Below are 25,685 nucleotides of genomic sequence, written 5' to 3' on the forward strand. Positions count from 1 at the left end.
TAAGTAGTTTCTTTAAAGACCCTAATATGTTGCACTATTTCACTAGTTCGTGGGTAATCGAGGCGGTGGCAATTGACCCTATTTGCGGAAATTTCATACAAAAACGGAAATTAAAAAACGCATGGGTAGACGCCACTTTGTAAGTAGTGGTGGTCTGCTGGTAAGTGCTTATTTCACCAGCAACGAACTAGTGCTCAGAACTGCAGGGCCTAAGAACTGCTCAGCTAACTTCGGGCGGAGCCGAAGTTGATATTCCCTTGCAGTTAAAACCGGATATAAATGGCAAAAATCGGATGTAGTGGGCCGATCATTATGAGAATATCATAATATAACCAATTTGTTACAATACAAAAATTAAAAAAGATCCAAACTACTATCTTCAAAATAACCAAATTTGGTATTTTTACCAAATAACATTTCCGATCATTCAGTTATATGAGAGCTGTAAGATATAGTCAGCCAATCGTTATAAAATTTGGTAGGTTGGATCAACTAACCAAAAATAGTATCTTTACGAAGTTCAAAATAGATGTTGGCGGATTCTCAGACCTACTCAATACGCTCACAAAATTTCATGCGAATCGGTTTACCCGTTTCGGAGGAGTTCGTTTATCTTTATACCCTTGCAGAGGGTATTATAATTTTGGTCAAAAGTGTGCAACGCAGTAAAGGAGACATCTCCGACCCTATAAAGTATATATATTCTTGATCAGGATCACCTCCTGAGTTGATATAAGCATGTCCGTCTGTCCGTCTGTCCGTCTGTCCGTCTGTCCGTCTGTCCGTCTGTCTGTCCGTCTGTCTGTCCGTCTGTCTGTCCGTCTGTCTGTTTCTACGCAAACTAGTCTCTCAGTTTTGAAGCTATCGTCTTGAAACTTTGCACACACCCTTCTTTCCTTTGCACGCAGTATATAAGTCGGAACGGCCCGGATCGGCCGACTATATCCTATAGCTGCCATATAACTGATTGATCGGAAATGGTATAACTTCGGTGTTTTTAGAGTGAGAGAGTTCAAATTTTACATGAGCGCTATTTTTGACAAAATAATACGACATGCCAAATTTCGTAAGGATCGGCCGACTATATCCTATAGCTGCCATACAACTGAACGATCGGAAATCCCATAACTTTGGTGTTTTAAAAGTGAGGGGATTGGGATTTTCTGTGGATTCTATTTTTGGCAAAAAAATACGACTTGACGAATTTCATAAAGATCGGCTGACTATATCCTATAGCTGCCATACAACTGAAAGATCGGAAATGCCATAACTTTGGTGTTTTTAAAGTTAGGGACTTGGGATTTTCTACGGGTTTTATTTTTGGCCAACTGATCCAACTTACCCAATTTTATAAGGATCAGCTGACTTTATCCTATTTCTGCAAAATAATGGATTGATCGGAAATACGATGGTTGTTTCTTAAGTTAGAAAGATGGGACTGAACATTCAGAAACGCGATAACTTTGGTGTTTTCTTCAGAAATAACTTTAAGCCTTATTTACAATTTTTAGAGAGCACTGGTTCATATAAGAACTTAAGAACCGCAAGTCATAAAATACGGCTATCATAGGTATCATCAATAAATAATTTTTTTATAAACTAGTTAAAACAAAGGATTGATGCTGGTTTCCGTGATATTTATTATGAATCCTCACATACTCAGCCCCCTCACCACGACAAGGTCTCAATCCACGAGAGGGAAATATAATAACTTAACTTATATTGCACTTTATAACTAAACAACTAAGCAATAATAATTTAATAATACTAGTATGACTAATTTAATGAAATATATACAATTAAAATAAATAAATAAGTTAATAAATTAAACAAAAAATTTTAGCAGCTATATTTAAGAAAAATTCCGTCATGATGACTATAGCTCGTTTTGTATGTAAGAGCCACAGCATTCCTAAGCTCATTTTCAGCAAATATCCAATCAATTTGCGTTAAATGTTTTGTAGTCGCACAATTATTGATTGGAATAAGGTTAACTTCATTTAAAGATACCTCCAGTTGATCAGTGGTTGTAGACCTGCATATATTAAAATCTCCTAATATTACCAATTTTGTATTATTTTCTAAGCTGCGTATTCTTTCTACATCCGCCATAACTTCATTTCGAAATTGTGTTATAGGAAAAGCAGGGTTCCTATAAACAACAATAAAAGATGTATCGAGATATTTGAAGGCAATTGATTGGTATGTAGTTCTTGAGCTTAAAGACTTATTTGTCTCAAACAAGAAAACTACATTTTCGGCAATATTTTGCTTGGCATAAATCATAATTCCATTTTTGCCAATACCATTCAATCGATTGCTATCAATTCTTCTTATAATGTCGAAACCTTGTAAAGAAAAGTCTTCGCTGGGAAGAGTCCAAGTTTCGACAAAACAAAGAAAATTTGCTGAACAAATAATAGGGTCGTTGAAAATATCTTCGCGATGGCTTCGAAGAGACTCAACATTATGGTAATATAGGGAGATTTCTTCATTACTGCTGACCACAATTTCATAATGCGTAGTCAAGAACTTTTCCTCTCTTAACTTTTGAAGTTCGTCTTGGACATTTGGTGCTCCAAATCTTGTTGGAGGAACAAAGTCGCCTAAAAGGAAAAGTCCTGATGCGCTAGTAGCCCTGCTGCATCCAACATATAGCGAAGCTCGCTTGATGCCTCTTTTAAGATGCACGGCGACTTTGCTATATGTTGCTCCTTGGCTTTTGTGGATGGTAATAGCCTCAGCAGGAACAATTGGGAATTGTTTTCGGTCAACAGAGGCATGCTCCGATCTTCCACATTGAAAAACTCGAGAGGCTTTTACTATTGGAGTCCATTCGGGATCGGGACTGTTCCGAACTTTTGATCTGGCGATAGCGCCAACCGTGGGTTCAAAAAATTTAATCCAAATTCGCGTCACTAAATTTGAGCCATTCACTAAGCAATGGTCAATTTGCATTAGCTGACCAGTTGCTCCATTTACAAGTCCGTCACTTGTGTCTATATTGACGGTTACCATATATTTAGCGGTTGTTTTGAGATGAAGATTATATGGTAAACCTTGTGTTTCAGAGGTTTTCATATTTTGAGCATATCTTAACGTGTTTTCTCTGTTTCGTGCAGATATGTTCGCAGTTTTCACTGTATCAACAGCAGTGGAAACCAACTCTTCCGTCCCAATTTGCGCTAGTTTTATGGAATTGTAATTGTTAACTTCTTCGTTAGAAGAAAATAAATGAATGGCATCATCAGGAACTTCGCTGGGTGAAACAACTCTTTGTTTTAGGAGCTCTATATCTGCAATTGTCATGCAAGCCTCAGATAAATGATTCAGGGCTTGAGCAAATGCATGATCGCCTCTTTGGCGCATTATTTCTGTGAGCTCAAAATACATAAAGTTGCTCCATAGGCTATTTCCTGCTAAAACGCTATAAGGATTAATTGTCCTTTCCGAAAATATCCAACTGTCTCCAACTGGGGAAAGCTGCTTTAGATCTCCAAAAACAATAATTGATTTTCCACCAAAACTTATGTCAGGGCTTCGGAAAATTTGGCGAAGCCTTTGATCCAAAAATGAAAGCATTTTCGAACCAACCATAGAAATTTCATCAATTATAATTAATTGGAGATCGATCAACTTGCAATGAATTGTATTTAAACTGTCATTGCTTAAAGGTCTTAAGGGACCTGAAGCTTGATTTATTGGAAGAGAAAACACTGAATGCAGTGTCAGTCCTCCAATTCCAAAAGCAGCTTTTCCAGTTGGAGCACATAATAAAACCTTTGCCGAATCCGTAGCACCAGGAAGCTTATTTGCTCGCCAAGTCACAGACTGATAGATGGTAGAAATCAGTCTGCTTTTTCCTACACCGGCCCCTCCACCAACATATTCGTAAAAAATATTTTTACAAACAACATTATGCATCACATGTGCATAATATTGTCTTTGCTTGTAGTTGAGGGACCGAGTTAGCGAACAAAGGTCATCATTGGAAACTAACGGGGGGAGTCTAATTATTTGAAGTTCGCCGTCTTCTTCAGGGTTATTTATCGCGTTGTCATCCTGAAGAATATTTACGTTCCGCTCTATATTTGGTACTGCCAAAGCTCTAAATTCTTCGTCTAAAAATTGGGAGGCAGGTTCTTCCGCAACAGGAGCATTATCCCCCCTATCCTCTTGCAAATCTTCCAGAACTCTTTCTAACTCCATATCATCAAACACATCATAGTTCCTTTTTTTTGTCTTAATGGCTTCGTGGTTTGCTCGGAATGTGTTTTCAATGTCGTTGGAAAGAAGTTCAGCTTCTTCATTTCGCCAAGGATAGAAGAGCATTAAATGCTCTCGGAAATAATCGGAAGGTGAAGAGTTAATGCTAAATCGAACCCACCTTAGAATCAGGGGATGCCTGCGTTTCTTAACACAACCAGACCCATCCATCAGTGGATAGCTTTGCTCAGCAACTTCATCTTCGTCATCTACCTCCACATCATTTGCTTCCTCATAGTCTTCCCTATGATTAGCGGCAGATCGTGCATTTCGCTTGACAAATCTGTACCAAGCCGCGAAATCTGCTAAACAAATTCCTTCCAACTGCGCATGCCTTTGCACATATCGGTCAAGAATATTACGCTCAAAAATATCCACCGAGTTGTTTGGTAGTCGCTCTAATTCTTCATTTGAGCGAGTCAATCTAACTCGTTTGTCTGGATGGCAAGTGTTTATAAAAATAGTACCTTCACTTGCCTCTGACATATGCAGACCCAAAATATTGTAAGCTGCTTCTTGGGCCGATATTTCTGTAGCGTTAATAAACTTATTCCCGAGGTGCTGTAATTTCCTTTTAATAGAAATATTCCCATGGCTTATTTCTGCCATGGCTTCACGGAGCAACTGCGATACGCCTCTGTTCGATTTGTTTATGTAGTTAATAATATAACTACAACAGGCGTAAGCATCTAGGATAAATTGAATATCCATATTAGCTCTGTGTAAGCCTAGAATATCTCTATTATAAGCATTGAGCAATCGGTCGGAGAATTGTCTGCGAAGAAAAATTTGTGGCTTTTTCAAGCTGGAACGTAAGGCTAATTTGTAGGCTTCAAAATTAGTTTCAAGGTGGGTCAGAAAATAATCAAAATTATTATATAAAGCTGCGTCTTCATTAGAAATGGTCCTTAAAGCTTCCTTAATTTTTTTGAACAAAGTTTTATGTTCTTCAACATTTACTTCGTTTTCTTCCATTGGATGCAAAATAAGCGTTTCGGGCATAGGAGGATATGGCATATTGAATCGGCAGAACTCCTGTCCGCGTAACTCTCTCAGGCAGGAAGCACTATGCTTGTGGCGTTGATACTGAATTACTTCTTGTAGCTCAGGATCGTCTCCATTTGTAGTAATAAACCTATCGATAAAGTTTATTACTTGCTCGGTATTTTCGGCGTCTTCGAGCTTAGGAGCACCAGCAAGCCAGTACATGCCATGAGAGTGCGGAGATCCTCTGTGCTGGAATTCGATTCTCCAATAAAAATGGGAAAGATTGAATTCCCCAAAAATATCGGTTTTGAACAATTTCATTAATTGTCGCAACCTGTAATCGAAGTATCGAGAGCACGTCACTGGATCGGATCGGATTAACCGAGCCTTTTCGGAGCTGGAAAGAGCTGCCGCTTCTTCCTCGCTTATAGCCCTATTGTCCAATAGAAGGGAAAGGATAACTAAAAGTTCATTCCACTTAGTTTCAGCAGCGGAAAGAGTTATGAAAAACGTTGGCAAGCCAAATTGTCGAATCATAGCAATAACTTTTTTTTTTTCAGCCTCCCAATGAGCTGGTGCCGACCGTAAGCCTTTAAGGATGTGGTAGCCATCATCATGTTGAACAAGTCTGTCAACAAATGACTCATCCCGCAGATTACCAGCGGTAACTGCACCTGACTTTTTGCGTAAAGCAATTGAAATAGAATTTTGAATGCGCTGCATTTCGTAAAATTTATACATGTATAAAACTTTAGGAACTACAGCGCATCGACGGTCGTAAAATCGGATTTGAGATCTGGCTTTTTTTGCATAGGTTGTCTTTCCTTTAAATATTTCTCCGCAAGAAATAGTTGGAAAGGAAAGTTCCTCTGCGTCTTCGTCAAGCGTTAAGCTTGTTGGGCGACGGCCTTCACCCGGTGCCAATGCAATGCGCTGAATTGCAGTGTCATTATTTTCCAATAATGTTTCATGGCCTCCGGGATTTAAATTTTCTTCGAGCTCTGCAGCATTTTGGGATAGGTGTTGCTGCTGAAGAAGTTGCTCTACTGCTTCGCGATCAGATTCATCCGCAATAAAAGGAATTTCATTAATTCCTTGAAGTCCTGCCAGCCATGATTCGTTCAGTGAAATGTTGTGCTTTCTGTAGAGCTCGGTATTCACTAAGTACCGTACAGCTTCAAGGACCCGAGCGGGTCGAATAGTTTCAGTCATGAAATTGTGAGCATACTCTAGTCTCCTTTTTAAATGGACTTGGATGACATGAGTAGAGTCGAAAGAGCGCGGAAGCGCAGTCACAATATCAGGAACTGAAATTGGAACGTTCACTACTGCCCCTCTGATTCCGCATTGCCTTTCATAGCCGAGGGAAATAATCCTCATAAAAGGAATTCTCGGTGAAATAAGGCGTTCTTCGAGGCAGGTGAGTCCATTTAAGCACTCAGGAATTTCTGGGAAGTCAAACCCATTGGAAAGGCAGAGTGATGGTAGTTTGCCAAGAGAGATGGCACGACGACAAGTGTTGCAAAAGTTATATTTGCCGGACGGACTGGGAAATTTTCGTGACAAATAAAAAGCGTTGCCAACGTTTAGGAGGGGAAATTTAGAGGAGATAGCCAGGATGTATAATCCACTTACCTGCGAACGGAACCATGTTCCTCCACAGCAAATACAAATTTCCGTTGGTCCTTCCTTTATGTTCCTGTGATAAAGATCCCTTGCTGTTGCTCGAATCCTATTTCGCTGTTGTTCTCGTTCCTGATCCAGTTCGTCCTCCGAAAGTTGAGCTCTTGCGTCCATATTGCGTTGCGACTGCCTTTGGGAGGCATCCAGTCGATTTTGGGGGTCCATCCTGAAGTTTATTAATCGATCCTCTGCCATTTGCCGAATTTGTTCTTCCCGAATCCTCCGCTGTTGTCGTGTTTCCCGGCGTTGTGATGTGTTTATCCGTTGCTCCTGTGTTCTTGCTATGGGATTTCTCCTGGTTGCTCTCCGGTTATTGGCGTCCCTATGCCGTTCTCGCTGTCTTTCCTCAGAATCCCTTCGTCGCTGTCGATGCTCTTCAGTATTCCTTTCCTGTTCTCTGGCTCGTTCCTCTGAGTCCTCGCGATGAGCAGCTCGCGCTGCGGCGTCCCGAATCCGCTCTGAAATTCGAAATGTCGGATTCGTCCTCCGGGAGGCATGCTCAGCAGTATTTTGCACCTGCTCTCGTCGCCTCTCCTCGGGGTCCTCTCGACGGATCGCGTGTGCATCCATGTCCCGAATGCGTTCAGGAATGCGAAACTCCGGAATAGTCCTCCGAGTAGAGTGCTCAGCAGTGTTTCGCAACTGCTCTCGTCGTCGCTCCTCGGGGTCCTCTCGACGGATCGCATGTGCATCCATGTCCCGAATGCGTTCAGGAATGCGAAACTCCGGAATAGTCCTCCGAGTAGAGTGCTCAGCAGTGTTTCGCAACTGCTCTCGTCGTCGCTCCTCGGGGTCCTCTCGACGGATCGCATGTGCATCCATGTCCCGAATGCGTTCAGGAATGCGAAACTCCGGAATAGTCCTCCGAGTAGAGTGTTGAGCAGTGTTTCGCAACTGCTCTTGTCTTCGCTCCTCAGAGTCCTGTCGACGGGTTGCGCGTGCCTCCATATCCCGAGTCCGCTCTGAGACACGATAGTCCTGGTCCTGTCGACGATTTGAATGCCTTGCAGCATCCTGAATACGCTCCGCAGAACGGATTACTGGGTTAGTCCTCCGAGACGCATGCTCAGCAGTGTTTCGCAACTGCTCTTGTCTTCGCTCCTCAGAGTCCTGTCGACGGGTTGCGCGTGCCTCCATATCCCGAGTCCGCTCTGAGACACGATAGTCCTGGTCCTGTCGACGATTTGAATGCCTTGCAGCATCCTGAATACGCTCCGCAGAACGGATTACTGGGTTAGTCCTCCGAGACGCATGCTCAGCAGTGTTTCGCAACTGCTCTTGTCTTCGCTCCTCAGAGTCTTGTCGACGGGTTGCGCGTGCCTCCATATCCCGAGTCCGCTCTGAGACACGATAGTCCTGGTCCTGTCGACGATTTGAATGCCTTGCAGCATCCTGAATACGCTCTACAGAACGGATTTCTGGATTAGTCCTCCGAGACGCATGCTCAGCAGTGTTTCGCAACTGCTCTTGTCGGCGCTCGTCAGAGTCCTCCCGACGAGTTGAATGCGCTTGTGCGTCCCGAATCCGTTCAAGGTTGCGAACCCTTTCGCTTCTTCTCCGCTGCGCGCGTGCAATGGAATCCTGAACACGACTTTCCTCCCGTACGTTAGGGTTATTGTCTCGAACATTAGCGATATGTTCAGAGTTCCGAGCTCTTATTTGGGACGCATTCCGTTCATAGCGGGCTCTGCTGCGGTTTAAAGCAGCTTGGCGGCGTTGTTCCTGGGATAACCGTGATACGCGTGGCATTTTTTATAGTCCTGTATGAAAAAAATGAAAGTTATGGAATGTTATGGAATGCATATAAAATCACCGACATGGAATGCCGTCCACGGGTATAAGATTTTAAAGAATTAAAAAGTTAATATACTTACCAAAGTTTGTGTTTTTAAGCACGATATTAACGTACTATTAATTTTGTATCACTTGTAAAAATACTTTAATTTTTTTCCACTTTATCACACTTTAAATTTGGCACTTTTAAAAAATACTTCCGCGACGTCGAAAAAATACTTCCGCTCTCTTTAAAATTTTTGCACTTGTAAAAATACTGACTGACAGAGTAACGTCATCACTCGGTAAATTTTTTTCATTGACTGATCTAGGGATTAAAGGATTTCTAAATATATAGCCAAGCTAGGTAATATCCAAACAAAAAAGAATTATCCTTTGACCCTTTAAAGGTTCCCTAGATTACCCTTTTTAAAAAAGGCAATAAAAATGGATTTTTCTTTTTTTGTACCTGGGCTACCTGTTGTGCAATTTAGGTGTTTTTCAATCATTTGAGTCTTAAATTGTAGCGCTTTTCTTCCGATTCGACCAATCAAAAAAAGTATTACCTGATATTGTACAGTAAGAAGCCATTCTATAAATTGCACTCATACCTGCGTAAAGGGTTGCGAAATTAAGGTCTTTTAAAAAATTCTGACCCCTTGCACGTGTTCATTGAAAATAAACCAAATGACGGTCTACCAAATTTTACCTGTTAACCAGGTTAAAATGGGATAATCCCATGGATGTCTTTAGTGTTATCAAAAAGTAAAGGGTTGCAAATTTAAGAATGTAAACTCTGTTGTAATTTTTATGACTGTAACAGTCACTCCCACCATTCTAAAAAGGCCAGACGAAAAAGGGTAGATATGTATGTCTAATTTAAAAGATGTATAGGAATAAAGGGTATACAATCTACAATCTAATCTGCAAGGGTATACAAACTTCGGCTCCGCCCGAAGTTAGCTTTCCTTTCTTGTTTTTATTATTATTATAACGAAATTGCCAGCAATTATAAAGTGCGGGTAATTTTTGTTTGTATTAAGCAATAGCTACAAAGGCCTTCTGCTTAAACTCTATGTGACATTTGACTTAAATATAGATGTATGTATATGTATATGTGTACTTAATCTAGGTTTGTATGTACATTCGAATTAAATTTAAATGTTATTATAGAGGTTAATGGATTTCAGAAATTGGATTGTTGTGGATATATTCATGGGGTCTACTATTTCTTATAGTAGAAATATATATTTAATATATATATCAATATATTTAGGGCATTCAAGGAATATGTGTGTTAGGGTAAGGTTTTGACTACATTGTTGGCATGTGGGGGGAGGTGTTTTGTCAAATAGGTGGCAGTGAGTCAGTTTAGTGTGTCCAATTCGGAGTCTCATAAATTTAATGGTGTCTAATCGGGAAGTAGTTGGGTTTAAAAGATCTATATTGTTCTGTTTTTTTTTGTATTTGTATTTGTATTTTTACATTATTTTTCTAATTTCTAATATGTAGTACGTTGAGTTATTTGGGGCACCTTACATTGCTGTAAGGGCTGAGAGTGAGTCAGTGCAAATAGCAAATTTTCCTTTTTGTCTTTCCGCATATCTGCATGCATGGAGAATGGCTGCTACAGCGGTGAAAATGGATGAGTAGGGAGGATCTTTTATTGCTGATGTCAGTTTTGGGACTCGTTTTGGTCTAGGGGTGTTTTTTTTGCGGTGGATATCCTTTTAAAGTTTTTAATGTAGCATGTTTAATTCTTTGTTCAATTGGTCTTATGTTAGATTCGTATAGTAGGTTTTTTATTGGTGAGGAGCGAAAGGCCCCGAAGGCTTTTCTAATACCTGAATGGTATATTGTTTTAATTTTGTTAAGTTTTGATTTGGGTGTTTTTCCGTATAGAAATAACCCATAATCAAATTTTGACATAATATTTGAGTGGATTATATAGATAATAATTTTAATGTGGCAGTTGAAACTAGTGCTAGATAGACATTTAATAATATTAAGTCTTTTAGAAATTTGTGTTGTTAGTCGATCTATGGGCGCATCCCATTTATAATTATTGGTTATGGTAACACCCAGTATTTTTAAAATGTGTAAAAATTTAGATTTGGGTATAGAAAGACTGGCTCCAGAGTAATTACACCATTCTTGAATGTCAGTAAGCAGTGGGTTTACGTTTATTATTGTGTCTGTTCTTTTGTGCCTATTTATAATTGTATAGTCATCAACGTATGCTGTAAATTCAAATGATTTGTGAAGACCTATGATTCTATTAACTTTATTGTAGATAATGGCAAACAGAATAACTGATAATGGTGATCCTTGGGGGATTCCATTTTTAAGTGGCAAGGGTTGGGATTGTATGTCTTGAATTTGAACGCAAATCGAGTAGCTGGCTGTTGTTGACTAGTCACCATAGTCGTTTAGATATTATTTTATCCATGACTTTAGATAGACAGCTATTTAGGGATATGGGTCTATAGGAAGATATATCGGTTTTGTTTGAGTCTGGTTTTAATATTGGTATTATGTTGCTTACTTTAAATTGCTGTGCAATGTGTGCGTCGAGGATATTATTATATAGTTAAAGTGGCCTTTGCATTACTGAATCTGGCAGATTTTGGATCATCGGGTAACTAATACGGTCTCTACCTGGTGTCTTGCCTTTTAATTGGTTTAAAGCTCTTTTTAATTCGATAATTTAAATATCGCATTCTAAGGATTGGGTTAGTGGAGATGTACTGTGGGAGAAATTGTAGCTAATGTTTTCTTTGTGTGATATAAAAGTAGGATGGAAATTATTGTTAAGTGATGCATTTGACCAGAACTCGCAAAGGGCTTTGGAGATGACCTATTTGCTTGTATGGATGTCAGATGGGTTGTTAGGGTTAATGAGACAGTGTATCTGTGTGCTAATTTAAGGCACACTTTAAATTCTATTAATTTAGAATTTGTAGATCGGAGTCCCACCAGGAGACCTGTTTAGATGAGTTAGGGTGATATTGTGGTATGGATAAATGGGCGCTAGGCTTCATGATGGTACAAAGGCGTGCTGTTTCTTGGTTTATTTTTTGGCTGAGTGGTCTGTCTTTGGAAAACGGTTTGCTAAGTTTTTGATAGAGAGGCCAGTTGGCTTTATCAATATTGAACTTTGGTTTGCTAACGGAGGAGTCGGTTGATTCATTTCCAAAAAGTTGGATTGAGATCGGGAAGTGGTCACTACCTGAGAGTTGATTGTCAATTGCCCATTTAGCGTGTAGGAATAGTTCAGGGGAAGCTAAGGAGAGGTCAATATGTGTAAATGTGTAGTGTGTGGTGAAGTGGGTGGGGGAGCCATTATTGAGTGTGGTTAGCAAGGATTGGTTTATATATTTAAACAACAGGTTGCCTCGTGCGTTATTATTTTGTGATCCCCAACTTTTGTGCCAGCTGTTGAAATCGCCTGTTAGGCAAGGAGTGTTAATATTGTTATAAGTGTCTTGAAATTCTTGTAGGGCGAAAGGTTTGTTGGGAGGTATATAACTATAAATTATTGTACATTTTACTTTAGATTGTACTGTTACGGCGACTGAGTTAAAGCTTATATTGTGGATTTGGGTTTGTTCTTGTTGCAAAGAGTTGTGGATTAGAAGAGCTACCCCGCCGTACGGGATGTTTGAGGTATTTATGTGGTAAAGAGTGTAGTTTATTGGGGTGGGAAATTTATTGGGAGAGTGAAGGTGAGTATCTTGAATGGAAATTATTTTAGGGTTGTTTTATTTTTATGAGTATTTGTAGGTGATTATAATTATTGAGGTATCCATTTATATTTAATTGTAATACTTCAAGCATGTTAAGGGTATAGTTTAAGGATAACTAGAACTTAAATAATTTTCTATTTATATGTTATATATAATTTCATAGGTCTAAATCTTCATCTGTGCTCATTATATTCATGTTATCAGATATCTTACATTTCTTACTAGTGTTCTTTTCGTCTTTAGTTTTTTGGTTGTTCTTGTCTATTGATTTCAAGGTAGTTCCTAACTTATTTGATTTGGTTGTGAATATTTTTAATTTAAGTTCTTCCGAAATTTCGGAGCGTGTGGAGTATAATGATGTTGATGCAGTGGTGTCCATGTGTTCTTCAGGGGAGTCTACATAGGTGATAATTTGTCTAGTTATAGGATTTGGAGTTGGAGGGCTTGTTTTTGATGTAGTGGTTGCGTGCGTTGTTGTTTCGGTAGCTGGTTCTTTGTGTGCAGTGATAGCGTGGGTATGGCGTGTATTTTATATGAAGCGGGCTGTCTTGTGGTCTACTTTTTGCGTTATTTTGATGGCCGTTAATTCTTTTTGTTTGATTAAGGCGGGGCATGATTTGTCCATAGCGTTGTGGTGTTTGATTTGGTCATCTTCGTATTTGTAATTGACGCAGGTTGGGGTATTGGTGCATGGTTCGTCGTTTGTTGTGTGACTTTCTTCGGAGCAGTTGGCGCATGTTTTAGGATTTTTACAGTAAGAGGAGGGGTGTCCAAATCTGAGACAGTTGAAGCATCTAATTGGAGGTGGAATGTATGGTCGTATGTTAACGACGTGTATGTTATGTTATGTTTAGAGTTTTGTGCTCTTCGTCGTGTACCGGAAAGTTGTGGAATAATTGCATTTTAAGTAATTTCTGAGCTTGAAAATGGTTTTTTGTTTTGACGAGAAGGGTACCAGATCTAAGTTTTTTCATGTTTCGACTGATCCTTTACATGTGTAGTCTATCACTTTTTTAATAATAAACGGGGATATTTTTTCAAATTTCCCATTATCAGTTCTGGTAATAATTATGTACTTTGGTTCACTTTTTATCGTGTTAATCGTTGTCAGTGGTCGGTCGGGCGGTCGGTCGGGTGGACGAGACATTGTAGTTGTTTTGGGCTCGGTCCCTTGGTGCGTAAATAAAGCAAGTTCCCTTGTTTATAGTTTTTGTTTTTTTGCGGTTAATCGCGAAGAAGTTTTCTAATCGGATGATCGGTTGGTAGATCAAATTGATAAGCTGTAGCTTGGAGCGTAGGTTAGTTGCACGTCTTAACTCTTTGAAGCTCGGAGTGAAACTTTTTTAATTTATATGTATTACTAATAAATTATATTTATTTAATTTCCTCGAGGCAGGCCTGGTCAGCGTTGGCCTGGTAGGCGCTGGCCTGATCGGTGGTGGATTGGTCGGTGATGGCCGTGCGCGACGGCGTCTGGATATGGTGGCTAGGCGCCGACTCCCGTGCACCAGCCGAATCCGCTGTTCGGAGGGGTTTTTGCTGCCCCCTGGGAGCCGATGCCCCTTTGTTCACCATAACAAATTAGACGTTTCCCTTGTTTTTGACGAGTATCAAGCTTTTTGGGGAAACTACGCTTTAAGGGTTGGAAAGCATCAATACATATGAATCGGTTAACCCCCAGTATTGGCCAACCAGGTTCATAAGTGTGCGGGACTTGATTGCTCCAAATCGTAGGGAGCAATGGGAATGGAACTATTGGATCCAGCGTAAAAAATAGCTTTCTCGTGTTATACCGTCCATAATGGCGCATCTTCTGTAACAGAAACTAGGGTGGGCATTCAAAATCCATAATGGCGGCTGCTGTGTTGTGTAGCGCAAAAATATGTGATACAGTATTGGTAAATCAGGGACAGAAATCGTTTTATGTTGTCCGTTCCCTGTGAGGGACCCAATAAGATAGGCTTATAGCAGTGGTCGGCACGGGCCTATCCCGCGGCCATAGGAAATTTCTCTGCCCGAGCTCTGCCACACACACACAGTATAAATGTGTGAGACGTCATACTCAGCCTACCCTTCAGTACCAAAAATTCCTTCCCCGACTTTTCCTGGCTACATGTTCGAAAAACAAAAACAAATTGCATGGGCTTCGTTTACTCAAGTCCCAAACGAAAGGGGAAACGAAACTTCTACCTGCTTTCGGTTTTCGACAATGATTCTCGCAGCTTCTACGTCATATTTTCGGAGCAGAGGCACGCGACAGAGAGACAATTAGAGAGATGTAGATGGAGGGAAGGGAGAGAAAAAAAATCGGTGTCGAAAACCAAATGAATGGAAGCGACGTCAGAATACCCTTTTTAAAATATGTTGAAATATTTATATATATTTAAGATTATATTTAATTAATTTTTCTTATCTAATCATATGGTATATTGAAATGTATTATTAATTGGCAAAGCCAAAATGTTCATGTTTGATTATTTTCCTTGTGCGATTCTAATTACAAGGCATTGCGTTGGTCGACTATACCCTGGCACGCGGCAGAATTATCGGTTGTCAATTTTCGGTTTCGTCTTGCCTCTCCACTTCTCTTTGCATTTGATGTTCAATTTGCATAAAAGTTACATGCGTTTGTTTGTTGCGTTTGAAGTTAAATTTTTTAAAAAACATTTAAGTGACCTAGTGATAATAACTAATTCTGGTGAGTAGTGCATATAATGAACTTATTTATTAGCAAGGCCACCAGCACCGACGATGCATTGGCAGCCTTAGATTTCGCCTTAGGCCGCGGCATGAAAGAAGAATGTCTAAGTATAATATATAATATATATAGTATATAGTATATAGTAATATATAATACATATAATTAAATATAAAAAATTGTTTAATACCTATTAATTTTTGCAGACCACCGCAGTGACCAATATATTGAAGCGCGCCAATATATTGACCCCTAACCAAATCGTTGAAATATATTTTCGTCGAGGACCTCATCGTCCAATACAATATTGACGGAGTAAGTGGGAAGAAGAAATTGAAGGCGTTCCCAAATTTTTATGGAGTTTTGATTGGTATGTATTTTAATAACAAATAATGTAAGCAATATCTAATTTCTATTAGAATTTAAGCAATATCTAATTTCTAGGAATTCCTAACAGATTCCTCACGGTATACCCCAGGGATTCCTTGGGGTATTTCCTCAATGATTCCTGAGAGTATACCCCAGGGTTTCCCTGGGGTATTTAGTTCGAAATGCTCTTCGAATAACTACAGGAATCCTGCAGTATTCCTTAAGGTGTTCGAATTCCTCGATGCGAGGAACTCTTCTATGGAAATTCCGCGATGGTTTGTATGAAACATACCCCGAGGGGGCAATACTATTACATAGACGTTTCCTTGAGCAATGCTTGAGGTATGGTACTGAAGGGTACTTTCTGCTATTCGATACTAATACTAATGCGTTAAAGTCATATCAATGTATTGCGGCGCCGACCACTGGCTTATAGGCTAGAGGCTATGTTTTATCTTGGAACTAGTTGAACGAACTTTTTTGTGAACTAGTTCCGGTTCAATAGTTGGCGCTCTTCTTATTAGTCAAAATTAATGGGGAACTGGAAGGCGATTTTCTCAAAAATTTTCGGGAGCGCTTTGTATGATTTTTGCTCCAAACATAATTGAAAATTTCCTACATCGACTCCACTACCGTGCATATGGGCGCGTCCTCTGAGCTCTTTACAACTTGATCACAACAAAACAATTATTTGGGGTCATTTTTGTATGGGCTGATAACGAGGTTGGCCCACTTTTATTTAATTTTCTCCAAAGCGTAGGCAGCGATTTTAATGAAGGGCTTATTCTCAAATGGGCTTATTCTCAAATAATGGGCGATAAACTGGTGTATTTTGCTTGTTGGCGCATTCTCTAGTTTCTGAAATAAGGCCCAAAACAGTTTTCAAACCCATCAAAGTAATAAAAAACAATAATATATTCAATTGTTTACAATTCTAGTGTTGATTTGATGTATTTTAGTGGCTAAATAGTGGAATAATTTAAAAACCAAAAGTTATTTGCTGTGCTGCTATTCCACCGTTCCTTTTCGCCGCTAACTGAGCGACGCTATTTTAACGGACATCCATTTTTTTTGTCTAATGGGTGTTTTTTTTTTTTTTTTAAACGGTCACTTTGTACGACTGTTGCCATCAATGAATTCTATAGGGTGTTCACATCTGTAGAGTGCGGTCTTTATAATAAATTTAAATTTTTGTTGACATATTCCACATAAAAAAACATAATCCTTATAATATTTTGTATACACATTTTGTGGTTAACTTGAGTTTATGAGAGATGGAAGACACTATTCCTGATGAAGTGTGGAAAGATTCTTTCGATAAATTGTTGGATATTCAACCGTAAGATCAATCAAATATGAATAAAACGCAAATACCATTAAAATTTTTCAAATTAGGAAACTTCGGAACCTGAACATTATAAAACACTCAGTAAGGGCTTCGCTAAACATAGACTCCAGTGTAGAAAATAGCAAAACAGGCACAGAACTAAATTCATCTTTTCAAAACAAGGAGAGTGACTCTCTTGAATCTTATTTTCCAATGTGCTGCATATCAACACCCTATTATTGTGGCAAGAAAAAATTTCCTTGCGAGATGTCTCCGATTACTGGAATAAAACTAGATGGTTTAGAGTGCAACAAAAGAATTCCTAAAAACACGTTTTATAAAAAGAAAGTTTATTTTGAAGACTCTTTAAAAGAGAATAAAAATCTCAGTCACAACTGCGAAGATCATAAAAAACTTTTATTAAAACCAGGAAAATGGCGAAAATCCCTGAACACTTGGCGCCGAACACATAATGTTTTCAAGGAAAATGGATGTGTGAGTTCAAATGGATCATGCGTAACTACTATCAGTAGACCTATTCAACCATTCTGTCAACGTAAATCAGTATTAAAAAAAACATTGCTTGGAAATATAAATTTTAAAAAAGAAATTTTGGAACAATGCCAACAGAGCAAACCAACTCCATTTGACTTGGAATATGCAACAAGTAATATGCTCAATACTAAAAAAATAGGTGAAGGCGCGTACGGAGAGGTCTTTAGATATACCCTCCATAATGGAAATTATTCCAACTTTAAAACAGAGGATGTAGTTTTAAAAATAATACCGATAGAGGGTTCTATTGAAATAAATGGGGAAATGCAAAAAACATTTGAACAAATCTTGTCAGAAATAATTATTTCAAAAAAGATGCACAGCCTTCGACACGGAAAAAACAACATTACGAATGGATTTGCAAATTTAAATAAGGTATAATTTCAAAATTATTAAATTGTATTTTACGTTTGAGGGAAGACATCTGAGTAACATTTTTAAAAAATCGAAAATTATTTTTTTCGCTTAAAAAGTTCTTTAGGTTCGAAAAATAACATACCCTAAGATAGAGTCCGACAAAAGTGTCGAAACTTTCCATTCTGCGGCGATGCCTTACAGGTATATGCCACAGTACTTAAAACTTTAAACGCGTTTTTCTCGAAACCACTTTTTTTGAGTCTGCCGGAAACATAACTCGAACAAATCTTAACCGATCGATTTTGAATTTTGAAAGTATATTTAAAATACCTTTATCTATCGACACACGTAGGCTTTTTTTTATGTCGCTTACATTTGTAACCGCTTACAATTTATTGTGTACTTCGCATCTAATACTATAAAACCTTATTTACAAATTTTCGATAGGATTTTTCATTTGGCCAAAAACAATTCCAGAAAATCGTTTTTTTTCCCCCAGTTACTCATATGTCCCCCCTTAAAAAATATTGACTTGAAATTGTATATATGAAAGTATATTTCCATGTGGTGTCAAAAATATTTATCTTCTATTGGTGCTTGCTTACGTTTACGTTTACTTATTTTATTACTTTACCAAAATTACATCTAGTTAATGCATTTTTAGCAACGAAGGAATTTATGTCGTTTCCACTATACATATAACTTATATGATCAAGACCGAGTTACCACCGATCATTGTATTGACTTTTTCAATCAGACTTTTTCAGTGACTCAGTATTTTCCATATTTTCGTCAAATTGTTTAGAACAATATAAGCTTATTGCAGTACCCTTGCTTTCGACGCTGGTTTATTTTTTTTTTATCAGTTTTCCCCTAGATGTTAGTTACAAGTTAGCCAAAATTAAGGCTTAGATACTTTATTTACTTAATAAATACTTTTGACATAAAAAGAAACAAGAAAGGAAAGCTAATATCGGGCGGAGGCGAAGTTTATATACCCTTGCAGCTAAAACCGGATATATATCGCAAACATCGGATATAGTTGGCCGATCCTTATGGGATTATGAATATATAATCCAATTTATTACAATACAAAATCTAAAGTCCCAAACTTTTATCCTCAAATATACCAAAGTTGGTATTTCTACCAAAAACCATTTCCGATCGTTCAGTTATATGGCAGCTATAAGATATAGTCGGCCGATCGTTATGAAATTCGGTAGGTCCGATTAACTGACTAATATAAAATCTAAATCTGTACTAGAGGTCTGCATGAATAGCTAAAAAACGACATTCAAATGCACAACCTCGAAAATGAATTGAGTAAGATAGAATGCTGAGACGAAAATTAATGAATGAGTGAGTCTCACTCGCACAACATTCGGGGGATGAAAACCGAATTGAATGAGTTAGAGTTACAGTTCGCTTTCGAATTGTTTCGAATGCATTCTAGAATGTACGATACAACTATGCATATTTGCCTGTATTTTTAGACGCTGATAATAAATAATAATAAAATAATAAATAAAATAATTCAAATAATAAAATATATAAAATAATAATAAAATATATAATAATTATAAGATAATAAAATAATTCAAAAGTGAATTAAGTCATTGTTTTTTTTCCAGAAATATTCATTACTATGCTGTATATTTTATTTTACGTATTTTACTTATATAAATGTAAAAATATTTTCAATATTTATTAATAAATAATTTTCCAGCACAATTTTGCCGCTAAAAAAATTTGCAAAATAATTTAATTTGAAAAAACTGAACAATAAACACTAAGAAAATAATAATAACAGTTAAAAACCAAAGTAAAAAAACACTTTATCATAATTCACCTTTCGGTCAATTCCCTCATTATTAAAAAAGTATTTAAGAAGCGTTTTGCGCAACAGAAGAAAATAAATGAATGCATAGAGTGTCTTAAAAACCATTCGAGACATTCGCCTGCGTTCCTCATTCTAAAAGCACTCTTTTTACTTCCCACCCCAACTCACTCTGTTTCAAAGCAAGAGAATGCCCATGAGTTACAATGCTCTCTCACTCTCTCACTCCCTCTCATTCAATTCGTTGTGTCTCTTGCACTCATTCATTCTATTCCATTCGGATGTATTCTATGGCTGAGGCAATAAGAATGTATTCCTGCAGACCTCTAATCTGTACCACTAGAACCACTGACGAAAATATAATCTGTACCAAGTTCCAGCTTTCTATCTTCAAAAACACGAATGTTGGGTCATTTTCGATCGTTCAGTTATAAGGCAGCTATAGAATATAGTCGGCCGATCCTTACGAAATTTGACGATTATTTTGCCAAAAATAGCGCTCATGTAAAATTTGAACTCTAACTCTAAAAACACCGAAGTTATACCATTTCCGATCAATCAGTTATATGGCAGCTATAGGATATAGTCGGCCGATTCCGGTCGTTCCGACTTATATACTGCGTGCAAAGGAAGGAAGGGTGTGTGCAAAGTTTCAAGTCGATAGCTTTAAAACTGAGAGACAAGTTTGCGTAGAAACAGACAGACGGACAGACGGACATGCTCATATCAACTCAGGAGATGATCCTGATCAAGAATATATATACTTTATAGGGTCGGAGATGTCTCCTTCGCTGCGTTGCACACTTTTGACCAAAATTATAATACCGTCTGCAAGGGTATAAAAATGTGTGCCACAGTCCAGCCAACAATAACAAAAAACGCTATAGTTTTGCTAAAATAAAAGTCACATATTTTTTGCACTTTCGTTTGTGCATGGAATTTTTTCTATGACTATGTTTAACCCAAAAATATAAAAGTCCGATATTAATAAATAAAACAAAATTATTTATTTTGCGTGCAGATAAAATTTGATGATCCAAAGATAGACCAATTACAGATAGATAGATGGAGAACCCGTACAGAGAGTACGGCCCGACTTAGACTCTGCATTAGCTACGCTTCTACATTTATGTAGGCGGGAGATGTAAAGTTTTGTGTTCTTGTCTTGTGTTCTAACAATCTCCACTTACCTAACTGCTTAAAGTGTAAGGTTATGACGTTCATTTGCTGAGTTCATAAGCCTGTTCTTGAAGTGGATTTCAAATTACTCCTGGAAAAACTAATGTTTTCAGTTCCCAACAAGGTAACTAGGTCGAACATGATCCGTTTGCACTTCTTCCAGTAGAAGAAGTTTCCAGTATAATACACTTTTTAGTTTCTTATTACCGTATATTTACATTTTTCCTTAAAATGTTTATATAGTTTCAGTTCTACATTTTTGTTTTGTTTAATATATGTAATATATGGTTATACATATGTACAGTGGCGAGCAAAATTGAGTGCATGTTCACGGCTTAGACTTTCGTAACGCATCAAATCATAATCTCACAACAAAACATCAAAAATTTTTGTTGTTTTCTGTTTATTATTTAATCTATATATATATATATATATATATATAAATAATAATGCTCTGTTCGTAATACGAACTTCGTATCTGCGTCATTTATAGACTTGAAAAGTTCTGAACCGTTTAAGCCCAAATTTTTACCCAACATGCGTTGAGGTTCCAGCTCGGTTTATGTCTACTTTTGATTTTGATAGCTTATCTGCGTTTGCGAATATATCAGTTTTTTTCGCGTTTCCCCGTGCCCCTACTTTTCTATTTAGTCAGTCAGCTAAGAAGAAAATGTCAAATGTCAAAATGTCAGTTAGAAATGAAGTCATTAGAAACGAAGTCATGCCACCCAAAAAGTCGAATTTGGGTCATCATACTCGCAACACAGAAGCAAAAAGACGTAGCATTTCGAATATGACTGATGAAGAGCGGGCCTCCATCCGAGAGAATGAGCGGCTGAGAGCAATGCGGATGCACAACGCGGAATCAGCAGAAACTCGAGCAGCTAGGCTTGAGCGAACACGATTGAAAGTTGGGCAGTCGCGTTCTGCAGCAATCGATTTGATTCGGTCTCAAAATAATGAACGCGACAGGGCAAGGGTAGCTGAAGCGCGTTTACAGCTTGCAACAGATCGAAACCTGCAATACAATCGTCTTGAATTCCGATATAATCCAACTGTTGATTATAGCTCGAACCGCAATGTCGTTATTGGCCGTATGCATCAGGTCTGCACACACTGTCGGGCTCTTAAATTGAACAACGAACTAAAAGGATTGTGTTGCGCTTCCGGGAAAGTGAAATTGCATCAACTTGAAGCACCACCAGAGCGTCTGCACTCTCTATTCGCTGGATCTACTGCTGAATCGAAGAATTTCCTGTCGAACATTAGGAAATACAACTCTTGCTTCCAAATGACGACATTTGGTGAGGAAATTATAAGTGCGCAATTCATGCCAACTTTTAAAATCAAAGGACAAATCTATCACAAAGCCGGTTCCCTGCTTCCGTTCTCAGATAGCGACCACAAATTTTTTCAAATGTACTTCATTGGTGATGATGGGGCTGAAGTCGATGCACGTTATGGAATCAATACCTCGCTGAAGAAGCCCATTATTTCCCAGCTACAGAAGCTTTTTCACGAACGGAACCATTTGGTGCGTTTGTTCAAAACAGCAATCGATATGATGGCTTCGGACACCCATAAAATTGTCATTCATGCAGACGAAACGCCTGCTGACGACGAAACGATTGATTGGTGAACGTCGCAGAAACTCACCGTTGTTACGATGCTTTGCAGTATCCACTCATCTTCTGGGATGGTGCCGATGGATATAATTTCAATGTGAGGATGGTAGATCCAGTCAATGGTGTAGAAACGAATAAAAAGTGCAGCGCGATGAACTTTTAATCATACCGATTAATGGTTCGGAGGACCGATGACAATCATATATTAAAATGTCGTCAGTTGATTCATCAGTACATTGTCGATATATATGCAAAAATTGAAACAGAACGTTTGCTGTTCCTCCGATTGAATCAGACGAAACTTCGGTCCGAGGAATATATCCATTTGCGGGATGTTGTGATGAATGACCGTAATACAACCAACGTTGGAAAGCTCACGATTTTGCCATCCTCATACATAGGTAGTCCACGAAAATTATTCTTTTTTGACTTATTTCTTATGCGTGCAACCACAATATGCTACAGCGAAACGTGGCAGGGTACTGCTAGTTCTTAATAAATTCTAAGCAAAAACAATAATGTTACAAATGAATTCGAGGAGATATAAACTAAAAACGAAAAAAGCCCGCATAAACTCAATTTTGCACGTTTTAAAAAGTTTTAATTGCCAAGATAATATTAATACTTTGTCCAAAGAAATTTATTTGAGATGAATTCCTGTGCGCGTTTAGTCATGCTTTCTACCAAATTTCAATTATATCATTAGGAATACGTATCCATTCAGCTACAGCCAAAGGTTGCCCATGATTCATGGAGCTTTTTTGCACTGCCCGCTCGACGGCTCTTTTTATGATTGACCAAAGACTTTCAATCGGATTGAGGTCGGGACTTTGTGCTGGGCATTCTATTAATTTTAAAGGTTGCCTTCCAATCCCTTCCTTACCAATGTTTGCAGTGTGCTTGGGGTGCCCATCTTTTTGAAAAAACATTTCTTTTTCGGGATAAACACATTTTTCAACAAAAAATATCTGAAATGAGGAAGAACAAGGTCCTAACACTAAAGAGTGCTTCTTTGGCTATCAACAAGAATGTTAGCGAATGGACTGCTAGAAAAGCGCTGCGAGACATCAAATATATTGCAACTGTGAAAAAAAACCAAAAATGAATTATCCGATAAAAATGTTACACCGCGATTGAAATTTGCGAGGGCACACAAAAATTGGACTGTTGAAAATTGGAAACGTGTTGTCTGCTCTGACATGTCCAAATTTAACCGTTTTCAGTAATGCTGGCGTAGACCCAGAGATCGAATCCAATGATACCATGTAAAACAAACTGTAAAACATGGTGGTAGAAGTATTATGGTTATGGTAGCTACTGGGGAACCAGGTTCACACCAACAGCTCTGGACTTCTTCATCGTAATGGGGTACCACTCAACAAACGTTCGATCGAAACCAAATACTAGCTATCCTCGCACCATTTGGTAATTGTCGCAACGTTAAGTCAAAGACCGCTATGCAAGGCCAAAAGGAAATCTATACTTCCGCCCGGCACCTCTGTTGAAAAGTTTAAGGAATCCCTGGACAGAAGCATTAACCTCAACGCTGTCATCAACCATCCAGACGATCTTGAAGCTGCGGTAGCATCCTTTATGGAAAATATATATACACTGCTGCGACAGCTGATACCCCGAACCAAAGGCACTTTTCGAATCAGAATAGAAGCAATCTTCTCCCCCGAAATGCTCTAGTTCTCATACAGATTAAAAAAAGTGTCCGCCGAGAATCACAAGAACAGGAGATATTCGCGTCTACAAAGTTTTTAAAAGACTGTCAAATCGGCTAAGCAAAGTCTTGACAAAGAACAAGCATGAGCATATAGACCAGATGTTGCAAAATGCGAGCCCAGATGCATCTACCAATTACTCCTTATAGAAACTCGCACGTCGATTTAAGAGACTGGTCATCCCAAAGACTCCTCTCAGAAATCCCGCTAGTGGTTGATGTAGGTGAAGTCAGCAGAAGGCGGATATCTTTGCTGATAATCTAGAAAAAAGATTTAAGCCGCTAGATCTGACTCCGATGGAAAATCGAATGCTTGTGGAAAGAAGTCAAGACACAAATCCGAAAGCTCAAAGACAAAAAGCACCAGGAGAGGACCTTCTAGACAACAAAATGCTGAAGGTTCTTCCCATCAAGGCTGTGCTATTTATAGTCCTGTTGTTTAACAGTGTCCTAAGGCTGAGTCATTACCCAAGTGCATGGAAGAATGCTATCATCACAATGATACCCAAGCCTGAAAAGCAACCCACTGAAGAAGATGCATACAGGCCAATTAGTCATTGGATAAAATGATGGAAAGATACTGAATTGTATCCTTGGACAAGAAAGAGTAAGCAGATCTATTCCAAAGTGGCAGTTTGCCTTCCGAAAAAGTCATGGCACACTGGAACAGCTACATCGCGTAGGCTCTGGAAGCCATGGAATGTATGTATTCAGTTGCTGTGTTCATGGACATTTAGCCAGCCTTTGGGTATGGTACGATGGTCTTCTAAGTAAGCTGAAAAACCTCCTAACGCTTCAGCTCTTTCTCCTTATTCAGAGCTTTTTATCGGAAGGAAATTCAGTGAGGTTGTCGATGGAGAAAAGTTGTCAAAACGCCCAATCTCAGCCGGCGTACCCCAAGGCAGTGTACTAGGTCCGACGCTATACTCTCTGTACACATAAGATATGCCAGACTCCTGGGGGGACTCCCGACGACACTGCTGTTATGGTCAGAAGTCCAAGCTATAAATCGCAACCTTGGGCCTGCAAGAGTACGTGACACGTTTTGAAAAGTGGACTACAGAATGGAACATAGGCATCAACTGCAGCAAATGTGCTTTTGTCACATTCTCCACAAGGCCAAAAGACTGCCCAGGCATCTCCATGGTTGGCTCTGTTCTTTGTCGCGAGGCCTACTACAAGAACCTTGGTGTGATTTTGGATAGAGGACTTCTTCTCCAGAGACACACAATATGATCAAGCAGGCTGTGCTCTCAAAGGCAGCAAGTATGTCCTGGCTATTATCACCAAGAAATAAGCTCTCATTGTCCAACAAAGTTAGAACCTATAAATCTATTCTCAGCCCAATCTGGAAATCCGCATTAAAAGTCTACGGCATAGGGTCTAAGTCAAATCTGAACAAAATACGAGTACCGCAAAGAGGGATTGTCAGATCGATTTTTAATGCCCCTTGGTTCATGAGAAATAGAGATATAGAAAGAGATCTGAAAATCCCAAAGATAGGCGATGGAGTACATACATATGCAGAAAAGTATCATGAACGCCTTGGCTCTCATC

The 25,685-nt window shown here is 38.7% G+C and overlaps 2 protein-coding genes across 6 annotated transcripts in view; one reads left to right on the top strand and one right to left on the bottom strand.

The window, feature by feature from the left end:
• Positions 1-6,683: 6,683 nt before the first annotated feature.
• Positions 6,684-8,685, bottom strand: LOC138925992 (trichohyalin-like). The gene is made up of 2 exons (XM_070277966.1): positions 6,889-8,685; positions 6,684-6,701 (listed from the first exon to the last, which is right to left on the bottom strand). Exons 1-2 carry the CDS (start codon positions 8,683-8,685, stop codon positions 6,684-6,686), a joined length of 1,815 nt encoding a protein of 604 aa, XP_070134067.1.
• Positions 8,686-16,638: 7,953 nt separating this feature from the next.
• LOC108133500 (serine/threonine-protein kinase haspin homolog) overlaps positions 16,639-25,685 on the top strand; it is a 217,106-nt gene continuing 208,059 nt past the window's right edge. For 4 of the 5 annotated variants that reach the window (XM_070278663.1, XM_070278662.1, XM_070278664.1 and 1 more), the window contains exons 1-2: positions 16,639-16,861; positions 16,918-17,779. In XM_070278663.1, coding sequence (XP_070134764.1) covers positions 16,797-16,861; positions 16,918-17,779 — 927 coding nt within the window. In that variant the 5' untranslated portion in view covers positions 16,639-16,796. Of the gene's footprint in view, positions 16,862-16,917; positions 17,780-25,685 lie in introns of those variants that run through there. The other variant, XM_070278666.1, reaches the window with a different exon arrangement.

Source organism: Drosophila bipectinata, chromosome 2R (assembly GCF_030179905.1).
Source record: "Drosophila bipectinata strain 14024-0381.07 chromosome 2R, DbipHiC1v2, whole genome shotgun sequence".
Lineage (NCBI taxonomy): Eukaryota > Metazoa > Arthropoda > Insecta > Diptera > Drosophilidae > Drosophila > Drosophila bipectinata.

Coding starts and splice junctions, on each gene's coding strand:
- LOC138925992 (XM_070277966.1), bottom strand. CDS start 8,685: ATGCCACGCGTATCACGGTTATCCCAGGAACAACGCCGCCAAGCTGCT.